A 25,735-nucleotide genomic window follows, 5' to 3' on the forward strand; every position below is an offset into this window, starting at 1 on the left:
TGGATGTGTATGTGACTAGATGTTACCTCAACAGTCCTTAAGGGGCACATACACAGTATTGTGTAATTAAATCAGTGGTAGGAGAGGTGGGATGCTTTGTGGAAGGGCACTTTGGGTTTATAAGCTGGTATTTATAAAGACTGTGTATAAGGCCATTAGTGGTTCCATGATAAGAGTTCTCACTTCCAAGTGGGACATACATATTTGATTCTCAACAAATTTTCAGCTTTCAGACAATCGAGGAAAAAAGGCCTAGTGATTTACTTCTGAAAATGAGGCAACAAAAACTTTAGGGATCACAACTGATCGTTAATGATCAGTTAAAGATGGAAGAGGACAAGGCAGGTCCTGACCATGCTGCGAGGTTACCACTAATGGGAGCCAGCCTGACAATGGCCAGTAACAACACAATGACTATAAATGTTCCAACCAAGAAAAAGCAATTTACTGGAAATTGCAAGAGATGTCATAGCCATTCCCATACAGTCTAGTTCCCCCAAACAATTCCATGTGCTTAGAAAAATCAGTCTTTAAAAAACCAGGAGACCCCAGTAGATCCTTGTGGGAGCCCCTCACTCTTCCTTTAGCGCATACAGCACATCATCTTGGCTGATGTTGAGTCGCACACGAAGAAGCAGGTCGTTCTTGCTTGGCTCCACCAGGAGGAGGCGACAGGCACCAAGGCGGGAGCACACGGCCATGGTCTCGGACATGGTGGGGTAGGGCAGTCCCTCCATTCTGCACAGGTCCATGTGCTGGCTGTACACCTACATATGAGAAGCAAAGCTGAGGTGGGCTGCCTGTATCCTTCAGATATGACTGGGTCGATCATTTACAACTCCTTTTGGGAAAATGAGACTTTTAGTGCTTAGGACAAGAAGTATCCCAGAAGTCATTGGGGGACACCCCTAGTGGTGCACAGATGCAGAACATAAGACGAGTTTGGAACTGAGCACAAGGCCTTAATTCTGGCTCTGGCATGTGCATAGGTGAACAATGATGGGCAGTGAATTTCTTTTCTGAGCTTCAGTTTTACAGTTCTGGTCTCCTGATAATTCCACCTGTTTTGCTACCAGGGTATTTTCCTTAGTGGATTCAGTGAGCAGATGCCAAGACATGACTTTTGGAAAATCACAAAGGTGCAAACAGAAAATAGAGGAAAGGGAGTAAGAAGATAGCCAAAAACCTGTCACAAAGACCCTTACAGGGTTGGGCCAGTCTGTGGTACTTTATTTTTTTAATTATTTTTTGTGTGTACCGTCAAATCGGATCTGACTGGTACAGGAGGAGATTGCCCCTCCTCCTCCAGCAGAGCATCTGGTGGATTCGAATCGCGTACCTCTGGGATTGCAGTGCAGCTTCTTGCTACTATGCCACCAGAGCTCCCTGGTACTTTCTGTAACTGTATTATTAATCTATCGCTCCCGCCCCTGGCATCCTTTACAGCCAATGAAACATTATGGTGTTCAGGAAACGTTTATAAATGAGACTGAGTTACACTATGTTGAAAGGCTGTCTTCAGGTCTTAGAAGGGTAAAAATCTATTATGGCCAAAATATGACCAGTAACTAAGCTTTTAAATAAACCACCAACTCATTTAAGAAGTAGTTGAAAGGAAAAGTATTTTCTTGACGTCTCTGTGTTAAGATGCTTAAAACATATAACACAGATAAAAACAAACACATTTTAAAGTACTGATCCTCTAAGGCAATGAGCGTGTTTCCCTTAACAGTCTTAAAATGAATGCTTAAGCCACATCCTCTAATGAGTCCTTTTATGTGACCTCAAATAGCATTCAGAGTCTGATTTTCATGGTTTATTTTAAAAAATGAATCCTGGAAACTCTTCCTCGCTACAACATGAACTATATTAGGGCAATAATTTTTGTCTTCACCTTTAATTTTCTCACTTCTAGGGGAGCATATGACACAGCAGTGGCCTTCAACCTACTACAGAAATCAGATCCTAAAGGTCTTTATCACATGACAGGTGATATTTTGAGAATAGCCTGCTATTCTCTCACATAAGGAAGGTGACACAAAATAGAAAAACATATACACTGATTATTGAAATCCTCTGTCTTTTTAAAGAAAGGGTATCATCAGACCAAAGCTCAGGAGATTAATCACCTGCTGAAACGTTGCTTCCTCCAGACCCGATCGACGGAATTCTGCAAGGACGGCTCTCAGGAAGCCTTGTTCCAGAACAGAGGAATTCCTAAAAGGAAATGAAAAGATGTGAGTTCTTCACATTGGCTGTACCACTAGTCCAGAGGAGAAGTCAAACGGTTACTCTGTGCCATTAGAAAAAAAGAAAGGATAGAAAATATAGGGTCTTATATTAGTCAGCAAGGAGGAGCTCTGATGGCCTAGTTAGTAAGGAGTTACACTGCCACTTTCAGGGCAAACAGTTCAAATCCACTGGCTGCTCCATGATTACAAGATGGGTCATCCCCGCCTATGTGACTTAAAACCTCTGAAACACACTGGAGGCTATGAGTTGGCTCCGACTCCATGGTAATGAACAACAGCGTATTATTCAGCAAGATCAGCCTTCCTGCCTAAAATCTCCAACTCTTTTTGAAGTAAGGAAACACAGCCAGAATAACTGGGAATATATTCTCTGTTATCACATTATGAGTGGTGTGCCAGCCACTCACTGCTCCACAGAACTTTTTACTCCACTTACACCCTAGGTAGAGCTTCACTGCAGTATGGTTAACAGTGATTATTATCTGAGGTTTACTGTTCTGTCTCCCTGACTAGATAGATTGCACCCCTTAAGAGAAAGGACATCTTTAGCAAATCCTGACTGAATGACTAAAAAGCTTAGAAAACCTCTTGAAACCCTTCAGAAAGGCCCAGGTTAAAGAAGTGGAAGCATCTTACTTGATGGCAGCGATGTAGGAAGATGAGAACATCTCATTCACAGCTTCTATCAAGTGAGCCACTGTGACCAGGCCAGGGGAGCCTGGCTTCTGCTGGGAGAACTCGCAGATCTCGGTGGCACGTCTGCAAATGTCCAAGCAGCGCCGGGCATCTCCAGAGAGGGCTGCCACCTGCAGAGACACTTATCACCCAAGGTCCCCCTCCCACCCCAGCCCAGGTGATCCATGCAAGACTGTCCTTGGAATCAGAACACAGGTGAATCTGGCTATCTCATTTAGATGTCCCACTGGGGACAGGTGACCTCACATTCTGAATTTTAGTTTTATCTATACTGTACCGACACATTAGTTATGTGTTGCACAAAAATGAAAGACGGTACTGGGAATTTAAGGCCTTAGTGTTGGCAGGGAGTCTTGCTGAGGCACAGGGAGTAAATTCTGCTCTGCTGGGTACTCAATTCCCCACATCCAAACCTCTGTTCTAAAACCACACTGGAAAGAGTAGGTATTAATGGCTTTGTTTTATTATCCTCCTGACCTACCACCTCTGGGGCCCCTCTCCTTCCTGTAACACTTTCCTCTTCAGGTATGTTTCCTGGACGTCTTAAAGAACCTCCCTACTTGCAATAGTGAAAAAGTCTACTAGGTGACAATTTGCCTCATCAACATTTGTCTGGCAGTAGCAGAAACTGAGGCAGCAGGTGAGAGTGGACTGGTTATGTTTCAGCATGGCTGGGCCGTGATTCTGAGAGGTTTGGCAGTTAATATAAGAGTCATCCTCCATTTTTGCATAATACTGATTGACTGACTCATAAAGAACTTGTCTTTGGAAACATACCATATCAGTATAAAGAAGAGGATATAGAGAATGACTATGATTATTCAGAAAAAAAATAACAGCTCTTAGAAGCGACATGACTGTAGTGGACACAAAGTACTCTATTGAAAAGGAGGGCTATATGGTAACCTTGAGGATCTTTCTCTTAGAAATGATCTCCCGATTAGCAAACTCTGGTGGTCTAGTGGGAAAGGAGTTGCACTGCCAACCCAAAGGCAGGTGGTTCAAATCCATTAGCTGCTCCATGGGAGCAAGGTAGGTGATCTCCTCCCATATGACTTACAACTTCCTAAAAAAACCTACTGCAAAGTCAGCTGTGGATTAGTTCCTGACTTGACAAAAATGAGTTTTTCAGTTTTTGAAGCAAAATCTGGAAAGAGACAAATCTAACTGGCTCACTTCCACCCTTCAATAGAATACCTCTAATAATTCCTAATTATTAGTTAATTCCTAATGAATAATTCCTCTAATAGAATACCAGCTGTGAGCTGTAGACAGTGAGTTCCGATCTTTTAGAGCAAGAAAAAACAAGAAATAAGTTTATAACTATTCTCAGTGCTAAAATGCTTATTTTAATTCTTACAAGGACCCGAGAAGGTAGTGAGTATTTTTCTATTTTTCAGAGTGGACAGTTAAGGCTCAAGGGAGTGTTTAAAGTAACTCTTTCAGAACTTCCCACCTGCAGTTAAGTGTTAATCTGAGCCAGATTGGTTTACCTGATTCCCACTCTGCTGCTCTCATTATAACAGCCCTGTTTGTTAACACAAATATAAACCCACCATACTCGTGGCCTTGCTATTTATAAACTGATGTGAAATGATTAAGGACTTTTCTCCCACTTTGTTTCTTTTTCTTAAACAGGATTTTCTAAACTTTAGCTTCAAAACACTCAGCATAGGGGATCACATCATGTGATCTGACCGCACTCTAGGGGCTTTAAGACGCGTCCTGAAGGCGACTCACCTTCCTGGCTACCAGCTGGATAGCATCATCCTCAAAGGCCTTCACATGCTTCAGTCGGGACATTAGGATCTGCTGCAGCTGACTATGAGTGTAGGGCTGAAAGGACATCCTGGTGAGACCCTGGGGCGATGAGAAGACAGATCAGTGAACACTCACTCTGACAGTCCAAGTCCCCACCAGATTTCCAAGTGCTATTTAACGTCCACCCGACCCTCATCCCAGGACTGCTTTCTGCTCCTTTTTTTCCTGACAATGGTCAGCAGCATTCTGTAGGGCAGCAGTTTTATAGTTACCTTTCATTTCATTTAAGAACTTTTATTATAGCAGAATTAATAAAATTAGATGAAACAGATAATCTGACAAAAGTGGGCGGGAAGATCTACAGTACACAGCCCCGGTCTTCCCTTAAATTTCTCTGATGTACTTCCTGGACGATAAGAATAGAGACAATACCTGCCTTGCTTACTGCTAGTCTCCAAGCATCTAATACTAAAACATAATAAATTTTTTAAAAAAATAATTAAACTTCTATGGCTCTGCTTTTTTAGCTTTGATATTTGTGGAAAATCATGCAATGATGACATATTTAATTACAACATAAGAATTATAATATTCAGAAAAGCACTCTTACTGTTTTCCACATTTTTAAAAGAAGGGTATTTTTGCAGAACCACTCCTGAATGCAGCTCATGGAGCTGGAAGAACAGCCTGAGAGCTGTCCTGGCACCCACCAGTCGGCTTGCCACCCGGTTCATCATCATTCGCTCTGGCAGGTCCATTGTGTTGGCAATGGTCAGGACCACTAGCCGGGCCTCCTTGTGAGTGGGCCAGTCAAAGAGATTGTACATTACGTCCTGTTTCTGAGTCCACAGGAGGTCAAGCTGTCAGGGAAATGGAAAGAGAGGCAGGGTTGGTCCCAGAATGCTACAGGTTTCTCAAGACATATTACCAGGGCAGCAAAGAGAAAGTCAAGAGGGGTCCCCAGAGAAGGGGTTCAGGTTCACAATGGAGGGAGCCCTCTGCCCAGTCATTGCTCTTGGAGCATCAGTCAAACTCTGCCCCTTTTCTCCTCATCCCCATGGGGACCTCTTCACTCACCTCATCCACGAGCAACACGGTAGTTTCCTGAGGCAAGCTGTGTGTGCAGAATCTCTTTGTCAGCAGCTGTGCTGCATGGCTGGCTGTTGCCTTTTGGCCTGTCAGCTTCTGCATTTGGGGACAAAAACTTTAAGTGTTGGTAGAGGACAAAGATTTTACTCTCATAGATGTAAAAGTAAACCAGAAGCCACAGAAGCTATTCAGTCTAAGGACCTCACTGTCCAATACTCTGCCTTCTACTCTAGTCTCAATGTTAACCTCGATGTTCAAGAGAAGGCACCAAATATGATAAAAAAGGGAAGGAAATGTGTTTGAAATTCCAGGGAGTCACAAGCAGTTGTCATAATCACAAAAATCATTCCTATGTAACCAAACAGCCCCCAAAGCTTTGCTTACCTGCAAGATTTGCACATAGATTTGGTGGGGCTCTGTCAGTTTCATGCCATTGACTTCAATGTATTGAAAGGATGGGACATCATTTTCTTGGGCTGCCTGCTGCAGAGAGCGTATCACCTCGTGTACAGTGGCAGTCTTGCCTGTACCAGGGACCCCGGAGATGTACATGCACCTAGGGTGAGAAAGGAAGACCCATGCCACACAAGACAAGAACGTGAGAATACACTGGGGGAAGACCGAGACCCTGCTGAGTGGAGGTGAGAGCAGAAAGGACCATTCTTGGAAGATGGTCACAACAGACTTCTTCATACAAACCATCCACTCCATAAGCAATGCTGCTCACATACCACCTACCAAGAAAGCCTACTTCCATTCTTTGGGAAAAGCAGAATTTCTATAGAATTACTTGGTAAAATGGTTGTTATACATTAGGCTTATATTATATGAGGAGTTTATCTATTTTCCCTCAAGCCATTCTGTCTGCCTCAGCACAACTCACCCTCCAGTACAGTCTAGGAGTTTACTTTCCACAAAGTTGTAGATGTCTTGGTACTCCTGCTCCCGGCAGGGGAGAGACTCGGGTACGGCAGAAACATGCAACCTACAGTTCCAGTAAACGGGGACAAGGACGTTAGAAGCATCTTGCCATCATCTTGATAAACAAAGATGTGTCTACAGTTCTACAACAAACCTCAACCAGGAAGTGCCTTCATTTGTAATTTTCTATTGTCCTTCCTTTCTACACCTAAATCAGTCAACTCAGCTGTTAATAACCAAAGGCAAGTATCACCCAAAGAATTTATGTGAGTAGACTTCATCCCATAAGACCAACTAAAAAGATTTCTGGCAGGATCTAGGCTTAGGTAGTTTGAAAAGGGTCCCACAAAGTTTTTTGTCATAACTTAGAAGCAGGGTCCTAACCACCCCACATCTCTGAGGAAAAGATAGCAGCACACTGCAGTGCACTCACCCGGGCGCTGCCTGAGAGAAAGGACTCCCCTTATAAGTACACATGGTCGTCTGACTCTGCCTTTACTAGGAACACAACCAACTGCAGATGACCTCCGCTTTAGGGGAATGAAGCAGAGACCCATCTCCCTCACCTCAGCCGGGCCTCCTCCAGCACATTGGCAGGATCCTGGGCAGCGAGGCTGCGGTGGCGGATCTGGGGCGTGGCCTGACATGGCGTTCTATGCACAGGCTATTCAGAAGGAGAACACATTTCAGAAAGGAAAACCAATCCTGTACAACTATCCAGAGCATCTCAACACAATTGATTCAAATGATCTGATAAACCGAAGCAAAGTGGTGAAATCCTTAGTTCTTCTGTACATAAAAAACCAAGGATTCTCCCTCTTTAACTTCACAATTACAGATAATACTGTTCAGAGCCTAGCACATTTTATGTTTTCCTAATTCATATATGAAGCACCTGCTGCAGAGGGCAAGGACTGCAGCCTCCAATATGGATTAAGGCTCAATGTCAAGAAGACAAAGATTCTCACCACTGGACCAATTGGCAGCATCAGGATGGATGGTGAAGAGATTGAGATTGGTCACAGCTTTAGTTTGTTTGGCTCCACAGTCAATACTCAGCACCAGCAGCCAGGAAATTAAAAGATGTATTGCCATGGGAAAGTCTGCTGTTAGGGACCTTTTCAAAGTACTGAAGAGCAATGGTGTCTCTCTGGAGACTAAGGTGCCTCTGATACAGGCCATGGTCTTCGCAATCACTTGTTATGCATCAGAGAGTTGGACAGTTGACTAAGAAGGATAGAAGGAGAATTGATGCCTTTGAGCTGTGGTGCTGGAGAAGAGTATTGAGAGTACCATGGACTGCTAGGCAAACAAACAGATTTGTCCTGGAAAGGGTTAAACAGGGCAGCTCCCTGGAGGCAAGGATTCTGAGGCTCAGTCTAACATACTCTGGACATGTTGTAAGGAGGGACTGGTCCTTGGAGAGGGACATCATGCTTGGGAGGGTGGAGGGACAGCCCTCTATGAGGTGGACTGATTCAGTGACTGGGGTAATCGGGATGGGTGTATCAGAGACAGTGCAATTGGCACAGGACAGAGCAGAGTTTAGGGCTGTTGTACACAGGGTTGCTATGAGTCAGACACGACTCGACGGCACATAACAACAATTCACATATAGTACCAGGATTTGAAAAGAATGTAAATATGAAGAATGAATTAATAAAAGAAAGTATGGATTAAATAGTTTAAAATATCATCTTAAAAGAAATTCTTGTCCAAATACAGAGTAAAAGGTAAACTCAAGTAATTTTCTAAATTTGTTTGAAAAGGTGATAAAATGCCACAGTGAGCGAATGGAAATCCATTCTTTCTTTCTCTCTCTCTCTATATATAAAAGAAAAGTTGATAAACTCGGGTTTTCCATATTCCACAGTCAAGTGTTTGATGAAACCTCACTGAATTTATCTATTCCAAATCCTACAGTTATTGCTTGGTCTAAAATAACAGTCCTATTCTCTTTCCTTTCTTGTAGGTCCTGGGGCGGTGCAATCAATTTGGAGCCAATCTAGCCCCATGGCTGGCAAACCAAATCCATCCATCCAGCAGGCACAGAAGAAAGGCTTCTGTAAAGATCACAGCCAAGGTTATCATATGGAGCAGTCCTACTCAGTAACACACTGGGTCACCGTAAGTCAAAGTCAACTCCATCACAATCGGTGAACTGCCAGACTTTTGATTAGCAGCTTGATATGTTACTCCATCACCACAGCATCTACTGGTAAAGCAGAATGTCAGGAAATCAATGAGATGGATGGGCACAGAAGCTGCGACAGTATGCTCAAACTGCAGTGCCTGTGAGGGGTCATGGGTCTGGGCGGTGTTTGTTCTGTGGCAGTGAGGTCGATGGCACTAATATCAAGCATCTCCTCAAGGCATGTGTCGTGGTGCAGAAGGTTAAGCGCTCAAGAACTAGCCCGAAGGATGGTGGTTTAAATGCTCAGAAGCACCTGTGAGGCTTGGCTAGTTGTTTCCAAAAGGTCCTAACACTGAAAACCCCAGGGAGGGCAGTTTTACTTTCTCCATGGAAGACATACATCGCCAGGGTAACTAACAGTAACATCAACAAAGAATTTCCAACTGTGTTCCAGAGGACAATTCGCATCATGAAAAAAGTGAAAGACTGAGAAACACACCAGCGCTCTCTTTGTAGGTCACAATGAATTAATAAACTAATGACCCTAAGAAGTCATATGATAAAGAGGCCAATTTAACTTTAATTCTCAGACATCTTTGAATTGAGAAGTTGCTGTTGTTCCACAGGAAGCCCATCAATCTCTCATGCCTGTCTCACAATTACACAATTCATTACTAACACCCACATAGTGCTCCCAGCTTCTTATGTGTATTACAAGACAACAATGTGCACAGGGTCAGCAGTTACGAATTAGTAGCCAATGGGCACCAAGTATGTACAAAATGCTAGGTTTTCTGAGAAATGCAAAGATGAGATAGTTTTTCAGCTCTAAGATTCACTTAACTAACTCTTTCCCCCCAGGAATATTCCAAGAGAAATAGTTTTAACAGGACAGATGTTTCCTCAGAAATAAGTTCTGTGTGGCCTTGGCCTCCAAAGCTTTTAAATTAAGAGGATGCTGCTTCACTAAAAGACTCTTACCCTTTTCTTTGGTGTCCTGGAAGGAGTCTGTAAGGATGACTTTGTGGAAGATGGCAGGGTCCAGGATCTGCGGGGTGTCCTTCGGAGGGGTGGCACGGAAGCGTCTTCCTCCTCCTCACTGCTCAAGTCTGAATTCTCTGCCTCTGGTGGAAACTCTTTCTCTTCATCCTCACTGCTTGAGTCTGAAATCTCTGCTGCTGGTAGATACTCTTTATCTTCTTGATCATTTGTACCACCACCTAAAAACCTGGTGTTGAGAACATTATTACCATGCATGCAGTGTTCAAAGTCTAATCAAGAGAAGCTTCATAACAGGTCAGTGTGGAGTAGAGTATGGCCATGTTTCCCCTGTGAGTAGGTCATAAAGGATTGGCCCTACTTTTTGAGTTCTTGCTGCTGAGATACTCTACATGCATTATTGATATTACCTCACTGACCTCTCAATCAACTTGTGGGTTATATGTTATTGTTCTCATTTTATAGATGAGGAAATTGGAAACGTTGGAAAGGAGAGGTAAACATCTCAAGGTTCCACGGTAAGTGACAAATACCAGCTTCAAATCTATGCCTATCACAATCAAAGCTAATGCTCTTAGCATCCATCCCACAACACTGCTTCCCACCACCAGTCTTTCTGGCATGATTCTGGGGCTCTGGGAGTCACCTAAGCCCAGAGTAGTTTTTGTTTTCCCTTCCTAACTGTGACATTTATGTGCACCAAAGTATTTCCAGACATACTAGGTGAAAAGCAAATGTTAGTGGATTAGCAAATAACAAACGACTTAAGAGGCTTTAAGGGATAAGGTCCTCAGTACCACAGATGGCAGCTGTTTTTTTGACCTACCAAGAAGCAATCTTACCGAAGCTGCTGCTTAATCAGATTCAAAGTCAAGAGAGAGGTCTTTCTGCGAACCCGATGTGGAGTGGATGTAGCCTCATTCTGAGGTTGGGGTTCTCCTGACTCCCTGCAAGATACCACAGCAAGGTTACAGGAAGTGGTTCTGGGGGTGGAGGATCAGCAGAGACACTGAAGACAGCCCACTGGTCTGACTGGCTCCAGCTCCTTCTACTGCAGCTTGGTTTGAATCCACCAGCAGCTCTGCGGGAGAAGAATGGGCTATCTCCTCCTATGTGAGAACTCGGAAAACCTGCTGGAGGGGTCAGCCATGGGTCAGTTCCAACTTGACGGCATGCAACAGCTACAACAATCTCATTTTGCGCTTTTAAATAAATAACTAAATAAATAATAAATAAAAAAATAAATAAATAACTAAATAAATAACTTGATGGCATGCAACAGCTATAACAATCTCATTTTGCCCTTTTAAATCAATCAATCTGTTACCTTGAAGTTTGAATCAAATCAAACCCAGAGATGAAAGCTGGTCTGAGGCTTATTACAATATGCCCCCACAACCACAAGAAAAGACTCTTGTTGTATATACCATAGTTGGAACCAACTCACAGGTAACCAGCAAGCTTTCAGAGGCAGTTAAATGTATGGGAGGATACTGCCCTTCTTTCTCCTGTGGAGCAGCTGGTGGATTTGAACTACAGCCCCAATCCTTACTGTTAAGCCACCAGAGTTCCCAAAGAAGAGACTAGAATAGTTAATCCCAATCAGCTGCTTGTCCTGTTTTGTTTCTAATAAATCTGTAATTTCTGTTCACCTGGGTTCAAAGTTAGCAGAAATGGAGCTACATTTAAATATAAAGCCTTTGCTGAGCAATGGATTATGTGCTAATTAGCAGAATTTCCAAGCAGGAAAGAAATAATGTAACTTCTGATTTGTCACATGTTTAGTTTATATACAAACATTAACTAATGTCCAACCTCAAAGTTATTTTAGAAGCATTATCTTCTTATACTAGATTATATATATATATAAATAAATATAAATATACATAAATAAATAAAATATATTTGAAAACGTTTTAGTTAAAAAAAAAACCTAAGAAAATGACAGGTAAAATTAAATTCTGGACTATGAGGCAATTCAGGTCGGGGGAGTCATATTCAAGAGCTTTGATCCCCAAACAATGACTAGATGTAGCATAATCACTCCAGAACATTTTAAAAAAATATGGTTTCCTGTGCCCTATGCCTAAAGACTGATTCACTATGCCTGAGGAAAAAACACCATGAAAAATCCTCAGTCACAGCCATCGAGTCAAAACCAACTCATAGCTGACCCTCCAGCAGGCTTCTAAGTCCATCTTCCCGAAGAACCACTGGTGGATTCAGACTTCAGAGGCATATCATAGCTGGGTTTGCAATGCAATTCCCTATCAATGCAGACATCTAAATTTTGGCAAAGTTCCCCAGTGATTCTATGACACCATCATTGCCAATCATTGCTCTTGACTGTAGCCAACACATTTCACGCCATGTACACGCTCTCACTGCTGTGGGAGGCAGGGTGATATTCTCAGGTACCTCTTTTTGTTGTTCTGTGGCTTCAGGATCACATCTGACACCACCAAGGATTTCCGTCCCCCTCTGATGGGGGACAGTTGTTCCTCATTAATCTTTGTAGCTTTTAAAGATGACTTTCGGGTCCTTAGGGTCATGTGACATTCAGGTGAAGACTTCCAGGTGTCCTTGGTACAAAGGGTTTTAAAAGCTGGAGATGAAATTTTAAGTTCATCAGGCTGAGGCCTCTTACGAGGTGAGGTGATCTCACAGGCCACTTTCTGCTTAGTTCTTTCTGGAGATCTCAAAGAGGCAGTCTGCTGGGAAGTCCTAGAGTCTGGTGTCTTGGGGAGACCTAAACCCAAGAGAAATTATCACAGACATTGTGTGTGAATTGTATAACAAAAACTATAAACACTCTGAATCCCATTATAGCTAAATTTTCTTTCTGAGGTTATACACAGAATGCTTTCTCATATTTTTAATTATCTCATGCTTCCTTTCACCACACAGGCACATTTAACCAATTTTGGTCTCTTTCTCACCACCCTCTAAAATTTCTTTTTTAGTCAGAATCTCAAGTCAAGTGCTAAACCAGGTTTTATAGAGGAACGGTTAGCAGTTAGGTTTCCCCATAATCTAAATGAGGTTGGTTTTCAGTGTAGAGAGTTCCCTGAATGGCACAATTATTTGGCTACTAATCAGAAGGCTTGTAGTTAAAATCTACAAGCAGTTTTGCAGAAGAAAAAAAAGCCTGGTGATCTGCTTCTATGACGTTCACAACTAAGAAAGCCCCACAAAGCTCGATTTTACTCACCACTCTCCTCATAAGCTAAAAAATTTTTATACTAACAAAAAACTTCTCCTAATAAGTAACACTAAGGCCTAGATTTTTTTCAACCCAAATGAGAAGGATAGGTAATCTCCTCTCGTACAATTAACTGCCTCTGAAAACCTGCTGGAGGTTCAGCTATGGGTCTGTTCCGGCTCTATGTTATACAACAACAAACGTTATATACCAATAAAGATGGACTTGGGACAATCAACTGGGGATACAAATGGGTATTAATGTATATGAGAGTTTGCTTCCCCCTCACTATAACCACAGGCACCCAAAGCCCTAGTTATTGTCCAGAGACATCATCTGAGCTCTCGAGGTGGCAAAGTATATACCAAGTGCTAGGAGGAACAAAGCTGAATGAGAACCAGTCCTGGTCTCTGAATCCAAGAAGGAAGTGATATAGATGAATGCCTGCAGTGTAAATAGGTGTCTTCTCACACTGAAGCTCTAGTAAAGACATGCCTTGAGGAAAAGATCAAATATGGGCAAAGTTGAAAGGAGAAGGAGAAAGAATGTGCCAGGATTAAAGGAAACAAGGTGGAAGGCATAGTGTACACTTGAGTGGCTTCCATCAAATGTGAGGTAAAGTTACAATTAAGTCTAGAATTATGGAGTGCCTGTATGTGAATACTCATAAAACAACTAAAAAGCCAATAAACCAAACCCACTGACACGGAGTCATTTCTGACTCATCATTTCACTGGTTCTGAGTCTGAACCAACTCAAAGCTGACCCTTCAGCAGGTTTCTGAGGCTGTAAATCGTAAATCACACAGAAGAAACTGTCCATCTCTCACATGAGGTGGCCACTTTGGATTCTATAAGGCCTACCTATTCAATGGAATGGAAGTTTTAGTATGTTCAATTAGAACCTGATCCGGTGATGCCCTAACTTAACCCCGTCACCTGACTAAATATCATATTACTTCTACCTCATTATTGTCCACTGTGAGCCATTCACACTTACTGCTGAGCTCCAGCCTCCTCCTTGCCAGTGGAGTAGCTGAATGGGTGGGAGTTTGGCAAGCTTTAGATGCACAGTGTCTTGGTTCAATCCTTTTGACTGCATGTTCTATATTGGTTGCAGGACTTTCTTCGATCAGAGCCTTGGCTCCAACCAGCTTCTGATGCCTGGGGCTGCTTTCCTGGAGTTTTTCCAATTCTGAAAACACTTCTGGAGACAGTGGTCTGAACTTCTTCTCATCCCAGGATAGTTTCACAAAGAGTGTCTCTTCATCTTTCAAATCCTCAGGAATTACTTCACTTTGGGCTAAAGCTACTACCTGAATATAGAAAGTAATAAGAGAGTGGAAGAGATCAGGACCAAAACAGCCAAGGAATGCCCAATAAGAATAATCACGGAGAAGCAATGTACAATGTTACTTGTTTAGTCTAAAGAGGCACAGCTTGTGGCAATGAAAATTTAATAAAAAAAAACACAAAAAAAAACGAGAGAAGAGTTAACATCCATTTACTCATTTAATAATTAATAGATTTTAAAATGTCAGTGAAATATCCAGAAACATAATCCCTTTTCCCCCCCTTCTTGTGTACTGTTGAGTTGGATCCTACTGGTACAGGAAGAGATTGGCCCTCCTTCTCCAGCGGAGCATCTGGAGGATTTGAACTACGTGCCTTTGAGATTGCAGTGCAGCTTCTTGCCACTAGGCCACCAGAATGCCCTGCCTTTCAATTCATTTTTAAAGTATTTATTGGCTTCCTGTGAAGTCATACTACTCTCCCTTTTTCAAAGACACATTATCTCATTCCTACATTATTTCCAGAGACTCCTCTCTAGCTGATATACTCAACAATGCGTTCTTTTCCAGTCCATTTTACTTATACATGACAAATTTTCCCACAAAAACTTTCCTAAGCATGATCCTGCCTCAGCAGTCTATAATCCCACTTCTGCCACTTTGCTTCTAGCTCAGGGTGACCGTCCACTGGGGACCAGTTAGTGGATATGAACCCCTGACCTTTCCTGTTAGCAGTACATGTAACCATCTATACCACCAGGACCTTTGTCAATAGCCTATAATGGTCCTCAACTGTAAAACCAGATTGTTAATAGATCCTGACTTACACAGAAGCCCAGATGAGAGTAAACTGTTCCACAGGGGTTTCAAGGCTGTGATGTTTCAGAAGTACAGCACTAGGAAGGACTGTTTCTGGACAATTCTGGGTGATTTTGTACTTTCCAGGAACCCAAGATCAAACCACTTAACTGGTTTACAAAGCCTTCTAAAATCTGGCCCCATCAATGTACTACTGTCCAAAGTACTCCTATCCTGCCCTCTGCCTTTCCAGATCTACCTAACCTGCAATACTCCAGCTTGCTTTCTTACCTAGTTAACACTATGCTATAAGATATGTTAGGCCGGGCCCAGAGTTTGGAAGGTAAACTGGAAAAATCTGAAGACAGTCTTTCCAGGCCAAAGTAATTTTTATCATTAAACTTTTATCATTAAACCAACCATCTGCATCACCATGCACAAGTATCATGCATATATTCATCTCAACCCACTTTTGAGACCTGAAGTACCTGTAAGAATAACGAATATCTTTAGTCATCAAACTGGTGTCTCAACCCAGGCTGCAACTAGCAGCCCATTAGCACCTGATTTACCATAAAAATATCTTAAACAGAAATTTGCTGAGAGTAACAACGGATTTACTCAAGGTGAAGTCCTCATTTGAGTAATCATATTTAGCCTCACAATACTAGATGCTAACCATAATCACAGCTAAATATAATTTCCCACTGAGATACATTTGCTAATTCTTGCTCATCCCTTAGGTGACAACCTAAATGTCACTTCCTCTAGGAGGCTCCTAGCACATGGTGAGTGCTCTCAATAAATGTCTGTCGAGATTAAGTAGACAGGTAAGCAAAGAAGAAGAGGACAGGTAAAAAATTCATTTCCTGTGCAGTAAATTGGGAAGCTCTGGTGACCTAGTCCATGGAGAACTGTGCTGCTAACCCAAAGGTCATGTCTCACTGGTGGTTCAAGTCCACCAACGGCTCCGCAGGAGTAAGATGGGCAATCTCTCCCATGCAATTTAGAGCCTCCAGAAAACCCACTGGAGGGTCAGCCTGTGAGTCAGTTTTTACTTGACAGCAGTGAATGTAAATGAGCAGAGAATATCAGAGCCAGTAACAGTTTTGAGGACATGTTTGTTGTTAAGAAGCCAACAAAAATAATTTTCACATTAGACCAGAATGGCACAAGGCATGACTTACCCGTGCGGGACCAATGATGGTCTCAGCATTAATACTGTTGTCACAGGCAGGGTTATCATACCAGAATATCTCCTGTGCGCCAGGCTTCCGGCCCAACAAATGCTGTTTACACACAGGAACTTCACAAAATCGGACACACCACTGTACTCGAGCACGCTTTGTGGAATAAACGTCAGATTCTATGAGAGAATAGGTGGAAAAAGGAAGGATAAAGCATATCTTTTAGCTACCGACCACCCACCAGCTGGAATAAACTTTGTGACCACTTCCTATGCCAGAACCTGTGCGAAGCACTTGAGTTATTCTCAAAATAATCCCACAAAGTAGGTGCTACAGCTAATCCCCCTTCACCAACAAAATAAAGTTATGAGACCTTTAATAATTTGTCAAAGTCCCTCGGATCAAATAGCAATCATTAGAGCTCACTTAGCTCCCATGCTCTTCACACTTGACTCTTTTTTTATTTACTTCACTTCTACATGATGCCATCAGTCAACAAAGGAATTACAAAAAAACTTTGACAGAAACTACTCTAAGGAAAGGGACCTCTGATGGCCAAGTACTTAAGAACCTGAGCTGCTAAGACAGATGGATTAAAACCATTAGTGGGAGAAAGCTGGGCAATCTACACCTGCTGAAAACCTGCTGGAGGGGCTGTTATGAGTTAGTTCTGACTTGACTGCTATGAGTTGAGTTGAGTCTAATGGATGGATACTCTGCCTAGTGGGCAGAGAGCTGCATTCCCAACCCAAAAGCATGGTGTTGGAATCCACTAGCTGTTTTGGGGGAGAAAGATGGGCAGGCTCTTCCTTTGCGATTTACAGCCTTTGAAAACCTGCTGGAGGGTCAGCTGTAAGTCTTAATAACTTGATGACTTATAACAACTCTAATCACATCCTTGTGGTATTGAAACCATTAAGGACACAGCTGCTGCTCCAAAGCAGCTGGAAACACAGCCATCCTAAAGGAGAAAGTACTTGGTGATATGCTCACATAAGGGTGACTGTGTGCTGTTGGATAGATTCTGAGGCCTAGCAGCAACCCTACAGGCCAGAGTAGAACTGCCCTATAGAGTTGTCAAGGCTAGAGCATTTACAGAGCAGACTATCAGGTCTTTACTCATACAACATGCTGACTTTTTGATTAGCAGATCAGCAATTAACCAAGCCTCAACAGCGACTATAAAGAAATCAACAAAGGGAGCTCTGGTGGCCTAATGTTAAGCAGCTGCACTGCAATTGTGAAAGTGTGCGGTTCAAGTCCACCAGATGCTCCGCTGGAGAAGGAGGGACAATCTCCTCCTGTACCAAATGGATCCAATTTGACGGTACACACACCCAAGAAACCAACAAAGTGAAAACTGAGCAGGAAATAGAGCAAAATCAGACTGAGGTGACTTCTGGCAAATCTATATTTATACTTTCAGCTACAATATTTCCATGCTGTTTGTTGTTGTTATGTGCTGTCAAGTCGCTTGCGACTCACAGCGACCCTATGTACAACAGCCCTTGCTCTATCCTGTGCCAATCGCACTGCCTCTGACACAACCATCCTGATTACCCCAGTCACTGAATCAATCCACCTCATAGAGGGTCTTCCCCTCCTGTGCCGTCCCTCCACCCTTCCAAACATGATGTCCCTCTCCAAGGACCTGTCTCTCCTTACAACATGTCCAAAGTATGTCAGACGAAGCCCCAGAATCCTTGCCTCCAAGGAGCAGCCTGATTTCACTCTCTTGGATGAACCTGTTCGTTCTCTTAGCAGTCCATGGTATATTCAATACTCTTCTATAGCACCACAGCTCAAAGGCATCAATTCTCCTTCTATCCTCCTTAGTCACTGTCTAACTCTCTCAAGTGATTGCAAAGACCATAGCATGTATCAGATGCACCTTGGTCTCCAGAGAGACACCATTGCTCTTCAGTACACTGGAGAGGTCCCTAACAGCAGCCTTTCCCATCGCAATATGTTTTTTGATTTCCTGGCTGCTGGTGCTCCACACAACTGATATCCAGTGACAGAAGCACCACCATTCACTTCCTTCCTTAGTTCTCTACAAAGACGAGAACCATCTCACCATACAACAGGTGAAGATTGTAAAAGCGATGCATGAAAGACCCAACTTCTGTGGACATGCTCCCTCCAGTGGATGTTAGTTTGATGAAAATGTTCTCCACACCTTTCAAATACCCTTCTGACATTTACCCACTCATGCCATTATGTCACTCATGTTCCTTTTTTAGGGATACAAGACTTCCTTAGTTCTGAGAAAATGATACAATCTGTCTTTGCTATGGGAAGATTTAGTGTGGTGTAGTTTTTTCTTTATTTTTTGTGCAGCACCTTGTCTCTCCTCTCACCCCGAGTTGTTTTTTTAAAAAATAATTTTAATGAGCATTTACAGAGATTTTGGATTTTCATTCATTCATTGCTGCACTTGCACCCCTAGTTTTTTGTAGTTTTAAATGGCCATCTTCCTTCTTAATCTGCTCAATTCCACCTTTATGTACTCTCCTGATGTTGTTTGGTGTTATCCAGTCAACTACGACTCCTAATAACCCTATGATCAACAGGTCTGAATCCCGCCCTATCCTGCACCAGCCTCAGATATGCTCAGGCCCATTGCTGTAGTCATTATGTCCATCTACTTTGAGGGTCATCTTCTCTTTGCCCCTCCACCTTTGCCAGCATAATGTTTTTTCCCCCAATGTCCCTCCTTACAAGATGTCCAGAGTATATGAGAGGAAGTTGCACCATCTTTGCCCCTAAGATTTCACTTCTCCAAGACAGACTTGTTAATAACAAGTCTTTGAAAACCCTATGAATAAGAAAGGAGCATTTGCAAAGATCACTCACTGCCATGACATTGGAACCAACTCATAATTGATCCCTCAGAGGGTTTTCAGAGGCTGTATATCACAAGGGAGGAGATTGCCTATCTTTCTCTCCCTTGGAGCAGTTCGTGAACTTGAACTGCCTGCCTTTGGGTTGACAGTACAACTGTTTACCCAGTAGGCCACAAGAGATTTCTTGCTGAAAACAGACGCTTGGAATTTCAGCTCAGATGGTGAGTATGGCTGATAGATTCTAGTACTATCCTCCCTCTTCTGTGTAAAGATTTAAGGGTAATATCATCTTTCCCCTTTTGTTCCCTCAGCCTTTCAAAAGTTGTACCCAAATCCCTCTGAGTAGAAACATCAAAAGTGTTTTTATTTTCCTGACTGAACACCAATTGACATGCCCTCCAATTGATTTATATACTTTTTCGTAAAGAAGTTGCACTTGCGAAATTTGGTAATAATTTCCATATGCCAGAATAAGCCACATCTCTGCTATAGTGAAAAGCACCTATTTACTACCCTCTTGATCTATTTTGAGAACTGACAAATACTTTTTTAAAATTCATTGCTGCACATTTACTTCCCCCAGTCCCTTCCACAATGCACCCCTTGCTCCAGACTGTTATCATACAAATAATGCCCAATCAAATATTCCTTTCAGACAGTTCTTCCACTCATCTGTTCTACTGCAGTGTGCATTATCTATCCACTCTTTCCACATTCTCTCAACCCCCTCTTTTATAAAAGTGGTGTTATGCAGTATTTGTCCTTTTGTGACCAAAATATTTCACTCAACATAACGTCCTTTAGGCCCCCTCATGCTGTGTAATGTTTTACGAGTTTGTTATTTTTTAACGCTGTGTAATTTTCCATTGTGTGAATGTACTGTTTTTCTATTTAATTCATTTATTGCTTCCATTGCTCCTTCTTCTTGACTATCTTTTCTCTCCATTGCAAAGATACTGCCTTATTGGCCGTTCCTACCCACTCCTAATAATAATAATAGCAGAATTAAACTCATGATCCTGCCAATCCTGTTGTACTTACTGCTACTCTGGTGAGAGCTAGAGTTCATTAGATGGAAGGAGAGTATAACCAGTATTTAAGAGTCCCCACTTCACACTCAAAGGGATTCTCTATGTTATTTCAAGCACAAGAATCGGTACCTTCCTCAGTTTCCCATCACCTAATATTCCCCAGTGGTTCACAACAAGAAATAGTTTTCACTCAAGACCCAAACTCACCATCTTCAAACAACTCAATTAATTTAGCAACATATGGATTTTCATCATCTTTGCCTTCAATTAGCACAAACTGTCCAACTTGGATGTGAATCTGAGTTGAACAACCATCCATTTTCACAGCCATTTCCCTGTAATATAACAAAAGCATGTACGAAAATTACTTAGCACCACAAGACAAAGGTAAAAAACCCAACTGAAAAATGGGCACAAGGTATGAAGACACTTCACCAAAGAAGACATTCTGAAGGTGAACAAACACATGAAGAAGTGTTCAAAATCCCTAGCTCTAAGAGAGATGCAAATCAAAACAACTATGAAATATCATCTCACCCCAGTCAGAATAGCAAAATTCGCTCTCTCTTGGACCCTCGCTTCCAACATGACAAAGAAAAGGAGAACAAATGGTCATGCCAAAAAGGGCTGCGGCCACTTACAGCCTATTCACTGCATGAACTGCGCCAGTTGCGTGCCCCAAAACAAGGCAATTAAGAAGTTAGTAATTCGAAATATGGTAGAGGCAGCTGCTGTCAGGGACATTTCCGAAGCGAGTGTCTTTGACGTACATGTGCTTCCAAAGCGCTATGTGAAAATGCACTACTGTGTGAGTTGTGCCATTCACAGCAAGGTGGTGAGGAACCGTTCTTGTGAAGCCTGGAAGGACCGAACACCTGCACCTAGATTTAAATCTGCAGGTGCTGCCCACAACCACCACCAAAACCCATGTAAAGATTTGATTCCTTAAAGGCTGAAGAAAAAACTCATCTGAAAAGAAAATGGAAATTATACTTTAAAAAAAAACAAAACCCACAAAAAACCCCCCCAAAAACAGCAAACAACAAATTCTGGCAAGGTTGTGGAGAAACTGGAACCCTTATTCACTGTGGTGGGAGTGTTAAATGGTGCAACCACTCTGGAGGGCAGTGTGGAGCTTTCTCAAAAAGTTGCAAATAGAAATACCATTTGACCCAGCAGTTCCACTACTGGGAATCTACCCTAAAGAAACCATAACTGCCACCCAAGCAGATATATGCACACCATGTTTATTGCGGCTTCATTCACAATAGCAAGGAGTTGGAAACAACTTAACTGCCCATCAACAAATGAATGGACAGAGAAGCTGTGGTATATTCACAAAATGGAATACTATACTGCACTGAAAAACAAGGAACTCATGAAATATTACACAAAATGGGTGATTCTGGACATTATGCTGAGTGAAATATCTCAGTCACAAAAGGACAAATACTGCACAGTGCCACTGTTATAAAACGGGACTGACATCAGGGTTAGGCGGAGCCTAAGAAAAGGACATAAATAATGTACACTGTGTAGAAACAGATGAGGGAGAAAACTGTTTAAAAGGGATAAGTATTATTTTCATGACAAGATTACATAAAAAGAAATGCATATTAAAGTGGACTGTAGACTGGTTGGGGGAGACCTGTATAAGAACAAAAGAATTTTTCTTTTCCCCTTCAAAGAGAAAAATGAACAGGGGAGAGGGGTGGGCAGGGAGAAAAATGTGCAACAAGGAATGAATGGGGGAAAAATTAAATGGAAAGAATATGCTATAAAAATTATATATGTTGCATTAAAAATAATTGATAAAAAACATTTAATAAAAAAAAAAAGAAAATTACTTGGGGTAGGCCAAGCTCCACAGACACTGGGCAGGAGGGAAGTGCTCCCCAACAGAAAATTCCCTAAATAGTTCCTCTGTGCTTACCACTCTCCTATTAGAAACATATTTACCTAGTTACATATAAGTCTAGAGGAAATGGGTTTGATAAATTAATCTGACATAAAAGAAAAATCAAGAGGCCTTAAAGCTACCCAATATCCATATTAAATAGCTCAAAGAGCTCTTGGGCATTAGGGGTGGGAGGATCAGCATTAACAATTCTACTGTCATTTAAGGCATTTCACAGAACTCACATTAAATTTATGTAACATTGTCACACTAATCTTATTATCTTGCCATAACATTTTCTTTCCCAACCACGAACTGCTACATTTATGTTATTTTTATGCTGTATTAATCCATTATCTGTCAATCCCCAAATTGTAGCTTTACCTCAAATTGGATATAAGTTAGAAACCGTATAACTTGAAGAAACTACATTTCCAAGACAATTCCATCACTCACTTGTAGGTTAGACAGCGCAGTTTTCGATCCAACAATGGCCTTCCAACCCATGAGTAAGTTGGTCTGGTCTTCAGTCTTGTGGTATAGCGTGCCATGGATTCTGTGGAAAAGTCACTGAGTTACATGCTGTGCTTTGATTCTAAGGCTTGGTCACTGTTTTCAATGAATTCACCTTTTAAGCTGTGCTAGATCTAAACAGTGGTGTTTTAAATTGCCTCCTTTATAGCTGAAAGTTGGACAATGAAAAGGCCAAGGAAGAATCAATGCCTTTGCATGTGGTGTACTATCACACAAACTGCCAAAACTACAAATAGATCTATCTTGAAGAAAGTGCAGCCGGGGTGAAACTTTGTCTCACATACTTTGGGCATGTTAAGAGGGACCAATGATTGGAAAGAGTCATCATACTGGGAAAGCAGAATATCAGCAAGAGAGGAAGACTCACAATAAGACGGACTGACATACAGTGACTGTAGATGGAGATCCAGAAGATGGTGCAGGACAGGGCAAACTTTTCATCAGTTGTTCACAGAATCTCTCTGAGTCACAGTAAACTCAGCACCTGAACAACAATAGCTGTGTTAGATGCCCACGAGTGGAAGAAAGTTGAATAGATTTTTTGAAGGGTAGTTCAGGAACATAAACGATAGTACTATGATAAAACACACAAAATAAAGACCTGGAGTTAGGAAACCAAAAAGGAAGAAAAAATTTTAGTATTTTTCAAGTTGAAAAAAAGGCAAACCTCAACTTGCATTATTAAGGGATTCTATGGACAAAACATGGGATGACAGAAGAGGCATAAAAAAACAAAAAACAAAACAACCAAAAAAACACAGAGCAACTAGCAACTATACCAAAAAAGAATTGATCAATATTCATTCATTTCAGGAGGTCGTATAGACTGATGACCTATGGTATTGAAAAAGGAAGTCTAAGCTGTACTTAAGGCACTAGTGAAAAACAAAGCTGTAAGAATTGCAGGAATACCAAATAAGATACTCCAATAAACAAATATGTCTTGGAGAAAAGTACAGTCTGGGTGCTGATGGCAAAGCTTCATCTCTCATACTTGGGATATATAGCTAGGCAAGGCTATTCCTTAAAAAGGGACATCACGATTGGAAAAATGGAGGGTCAGTAAAAGAAAGACCCCTCAATGAGATGATCTGACACAGCAATGGGTTCTAGTGTCTCAGAGATAAGGATGGCACAGGTTAGAGCAGGGTTCAGGTCTGCTGTTCATAGAGTTGCTGTGAGTCATACTCGATTCTGTGGCACCTAACAACAACAGCAACAACTTAAAACAGTTTGGCAATTGGAAATTGGAAAGTATTTTCCTTTGAAGCTGACAGGTTATGGATGTGAGTATTGTGAGTAGCTGAAATAAAACATTCATTCATTAAAGTATTTAGGGGGAAATGGCTTTTAATATTAAAAAAAAGTAAATGAAAAAGCATCTTATAATCATATTTATAATTTACAAACCAAAATCTACCAGACCAAATAGTAATAATTTTGATCTTTTTGTTATGTGCTGTCAAGTCACCTGTGATTCATAGCGACCCTTTGTATCATAGCTCTGAAGCCTGCCCTGTCCTGAGCTAATCTGTCTCTGACATACCTACCCTCATTGCCCTAGTCACTGTATCTGAGCATGATGTCCTTCTCCAAGAAGCAGTCCCTCCTGGCCACAGGCCCAAAGTATGTAAGGCAGAGCTTAAAAATCTTAGCCACCAAGGAGAAATTTGGTTTCACTTTCTCCAAGATAGACCTATTGGTTTCCTTGGTGGTCCATGGTATGTTCAGGACTCTTCTCCAGCACTACAACTCAAAGGCATCAGTTAGTATTGGTAATACACTGTGTTCAAAATAGCAGAACATTACATTGACAGAAAAGATTCAACCAGTTAAACAAGCTAATTTTAGTGGCACATAATATTTGAGAAGGTTTGACATAAAATTTTTCTGCATTTAAGGGTCTTTTGGTATACTCTAAGGAAACTAATAGTAAATAAAAAAAGACATAAGAACATTGTTAACGCATGGCTTACAAAAGTATGAATGATTGTTATTAGGTATATATGCAAATATAAACCATAACATATTATTAAAATTTATCTTGATTTAAGAACAATGTAAAAACAAAGAACAAGCGACTTAATGGGTGTATTGAATCAAATTGAAGACTTGGAGAATATACTTCTCCAGTACCACAGGATAGACAGTTTGATTTGCTATTTTTTTTTTAAATTTAGTTTGTTTATTTTTCATTTCAATGGACATCTACAGAGATTTTGGAATTCCATTCATTCATTGTTGCACCCTTCTCCCTGCACCCCCCCCTTTGCTCCTCTCCTTGAAAAGCAAAAGAAAAACTCCCTCATTGGTACCTAAACCCCCCACACCTCCCCACCCCCACCCCCAAATATAATCCACTCTGCAACCCTCATTGCGTACTCCTACGATAAAAATAATGCCCTAAAATATAATACTTTTATGGTGCCACTGTTGTAGAATGAGACTGGCATTGGGGTGGGGGTAAGACTGAGAAAAACTGGATGAAATATGTTTATGGCATTGAAGTCTATGGGGGAGAGAATAGTCTAAAAGTATTGATTTGCTATTTTGACCACGGTCTTATGTAAGGCCTGCCTCCAAACCCTGCAGGAGCTCTGGAGGCCTAGTCCCCGGGAATTATGCTGCTGATCCAAAGGTGGCTGCAGTCTGAATCTACCAGTGACTCTAAGGGAGAAAGACAGGCCATCTCCTCAGTTTATACTTGACTGATGGCAACAAGTTTCAGTTTTTTTAGTTTATCTCCATACTTTTTGTGTGTGTGTACCATCAAATTAGATCTGACTGATACAGGAAGATTGCCCCTCCTTCTCCAGCAGAGCATCTGGTGGATTCGAACCCCATACTTCTGGGATTGCAGTGCAGCTTCTTGCCACTACGCCACCAGAGCTCCCTTATCTCTATACTCTCAAAGTATTCAAATTCAAACTCCCAATGTTTTAAATCTAGGTTGTATTGCTGTTAGTTACATAAATCTTTCTCACAGTAGGTGGGCATATGCAGGCAAAGACGGCTGCTATAGGAAGGAAAGCTACAAAGACTGTAGAACTTGCTTCAGGCTTTTTACAGAACACAGAGGAAGTTACTGCCTTCACAA

At 41.7% G+C, this 25,735-nt stretch overlaps 1 protein-coding gene across 1 annotated transcript; it reads right to left on the reverse strand.

Annotated features, from left to right (window-relative positions):
• Positions 1 to 572: 572 nt before the first annotated feature.
• ORC1 (origin recognition complex, subunit 1) lies at positions 573 to 22,655 on the reverse strand. The gene is made up of 17 exons (XM_006879805.1): positions 22,561 to 22,655; positions 20,415 to 20,542; positions 16,327 to 16,509; positions 14,050 to 14,365; positions 13,189 to 13,193; positions 12,271 to 12,583; positions 10,695 to 10,799; positions 9,829 to 10,081; positions 7,286 to 7,383; positions 6,682 to 6,783; positions 6,183 to 6,354; positions 5,787 to 5,894; positions 5,420 to 5,569; positions 4,689 to 4,808; positions 2,889 to 3,058; positions 2,130 to 2,217; positions 573 to 767 (listed from the first exon to the last, which is right to left on the reverse strand). The coding sequence occupies exons 1-17, from the start codon at positions 22,653 to 22,655 to the stop codon at positions 573 to 575; spliced, it is 2,601 nt and encodes an 866-aa protein (XP_006879867.1).
• Between the last annotated feature and the right edge of the window lie 3,080 nt (positions 22,656 to 25,735).

The sequence above is a fragment of the Elephantulus edwardii genome, unplaced genomic scaffold, assembly GCF_000299155.1.
Source record: "Elephantulus edwardii isolate Elephantulus edwardi_28Jun2011 unplaced genomic scaffold, EleEdw1.0 scaffold00005, whole genome shotgun sequence".
Taxonomy (NCBI): Eukaryota; Metazoa; Chordata; class Mammalia; order Macroscelidea; family Macroscelididae; genus Elephantulus; species Elephantulus edwardii.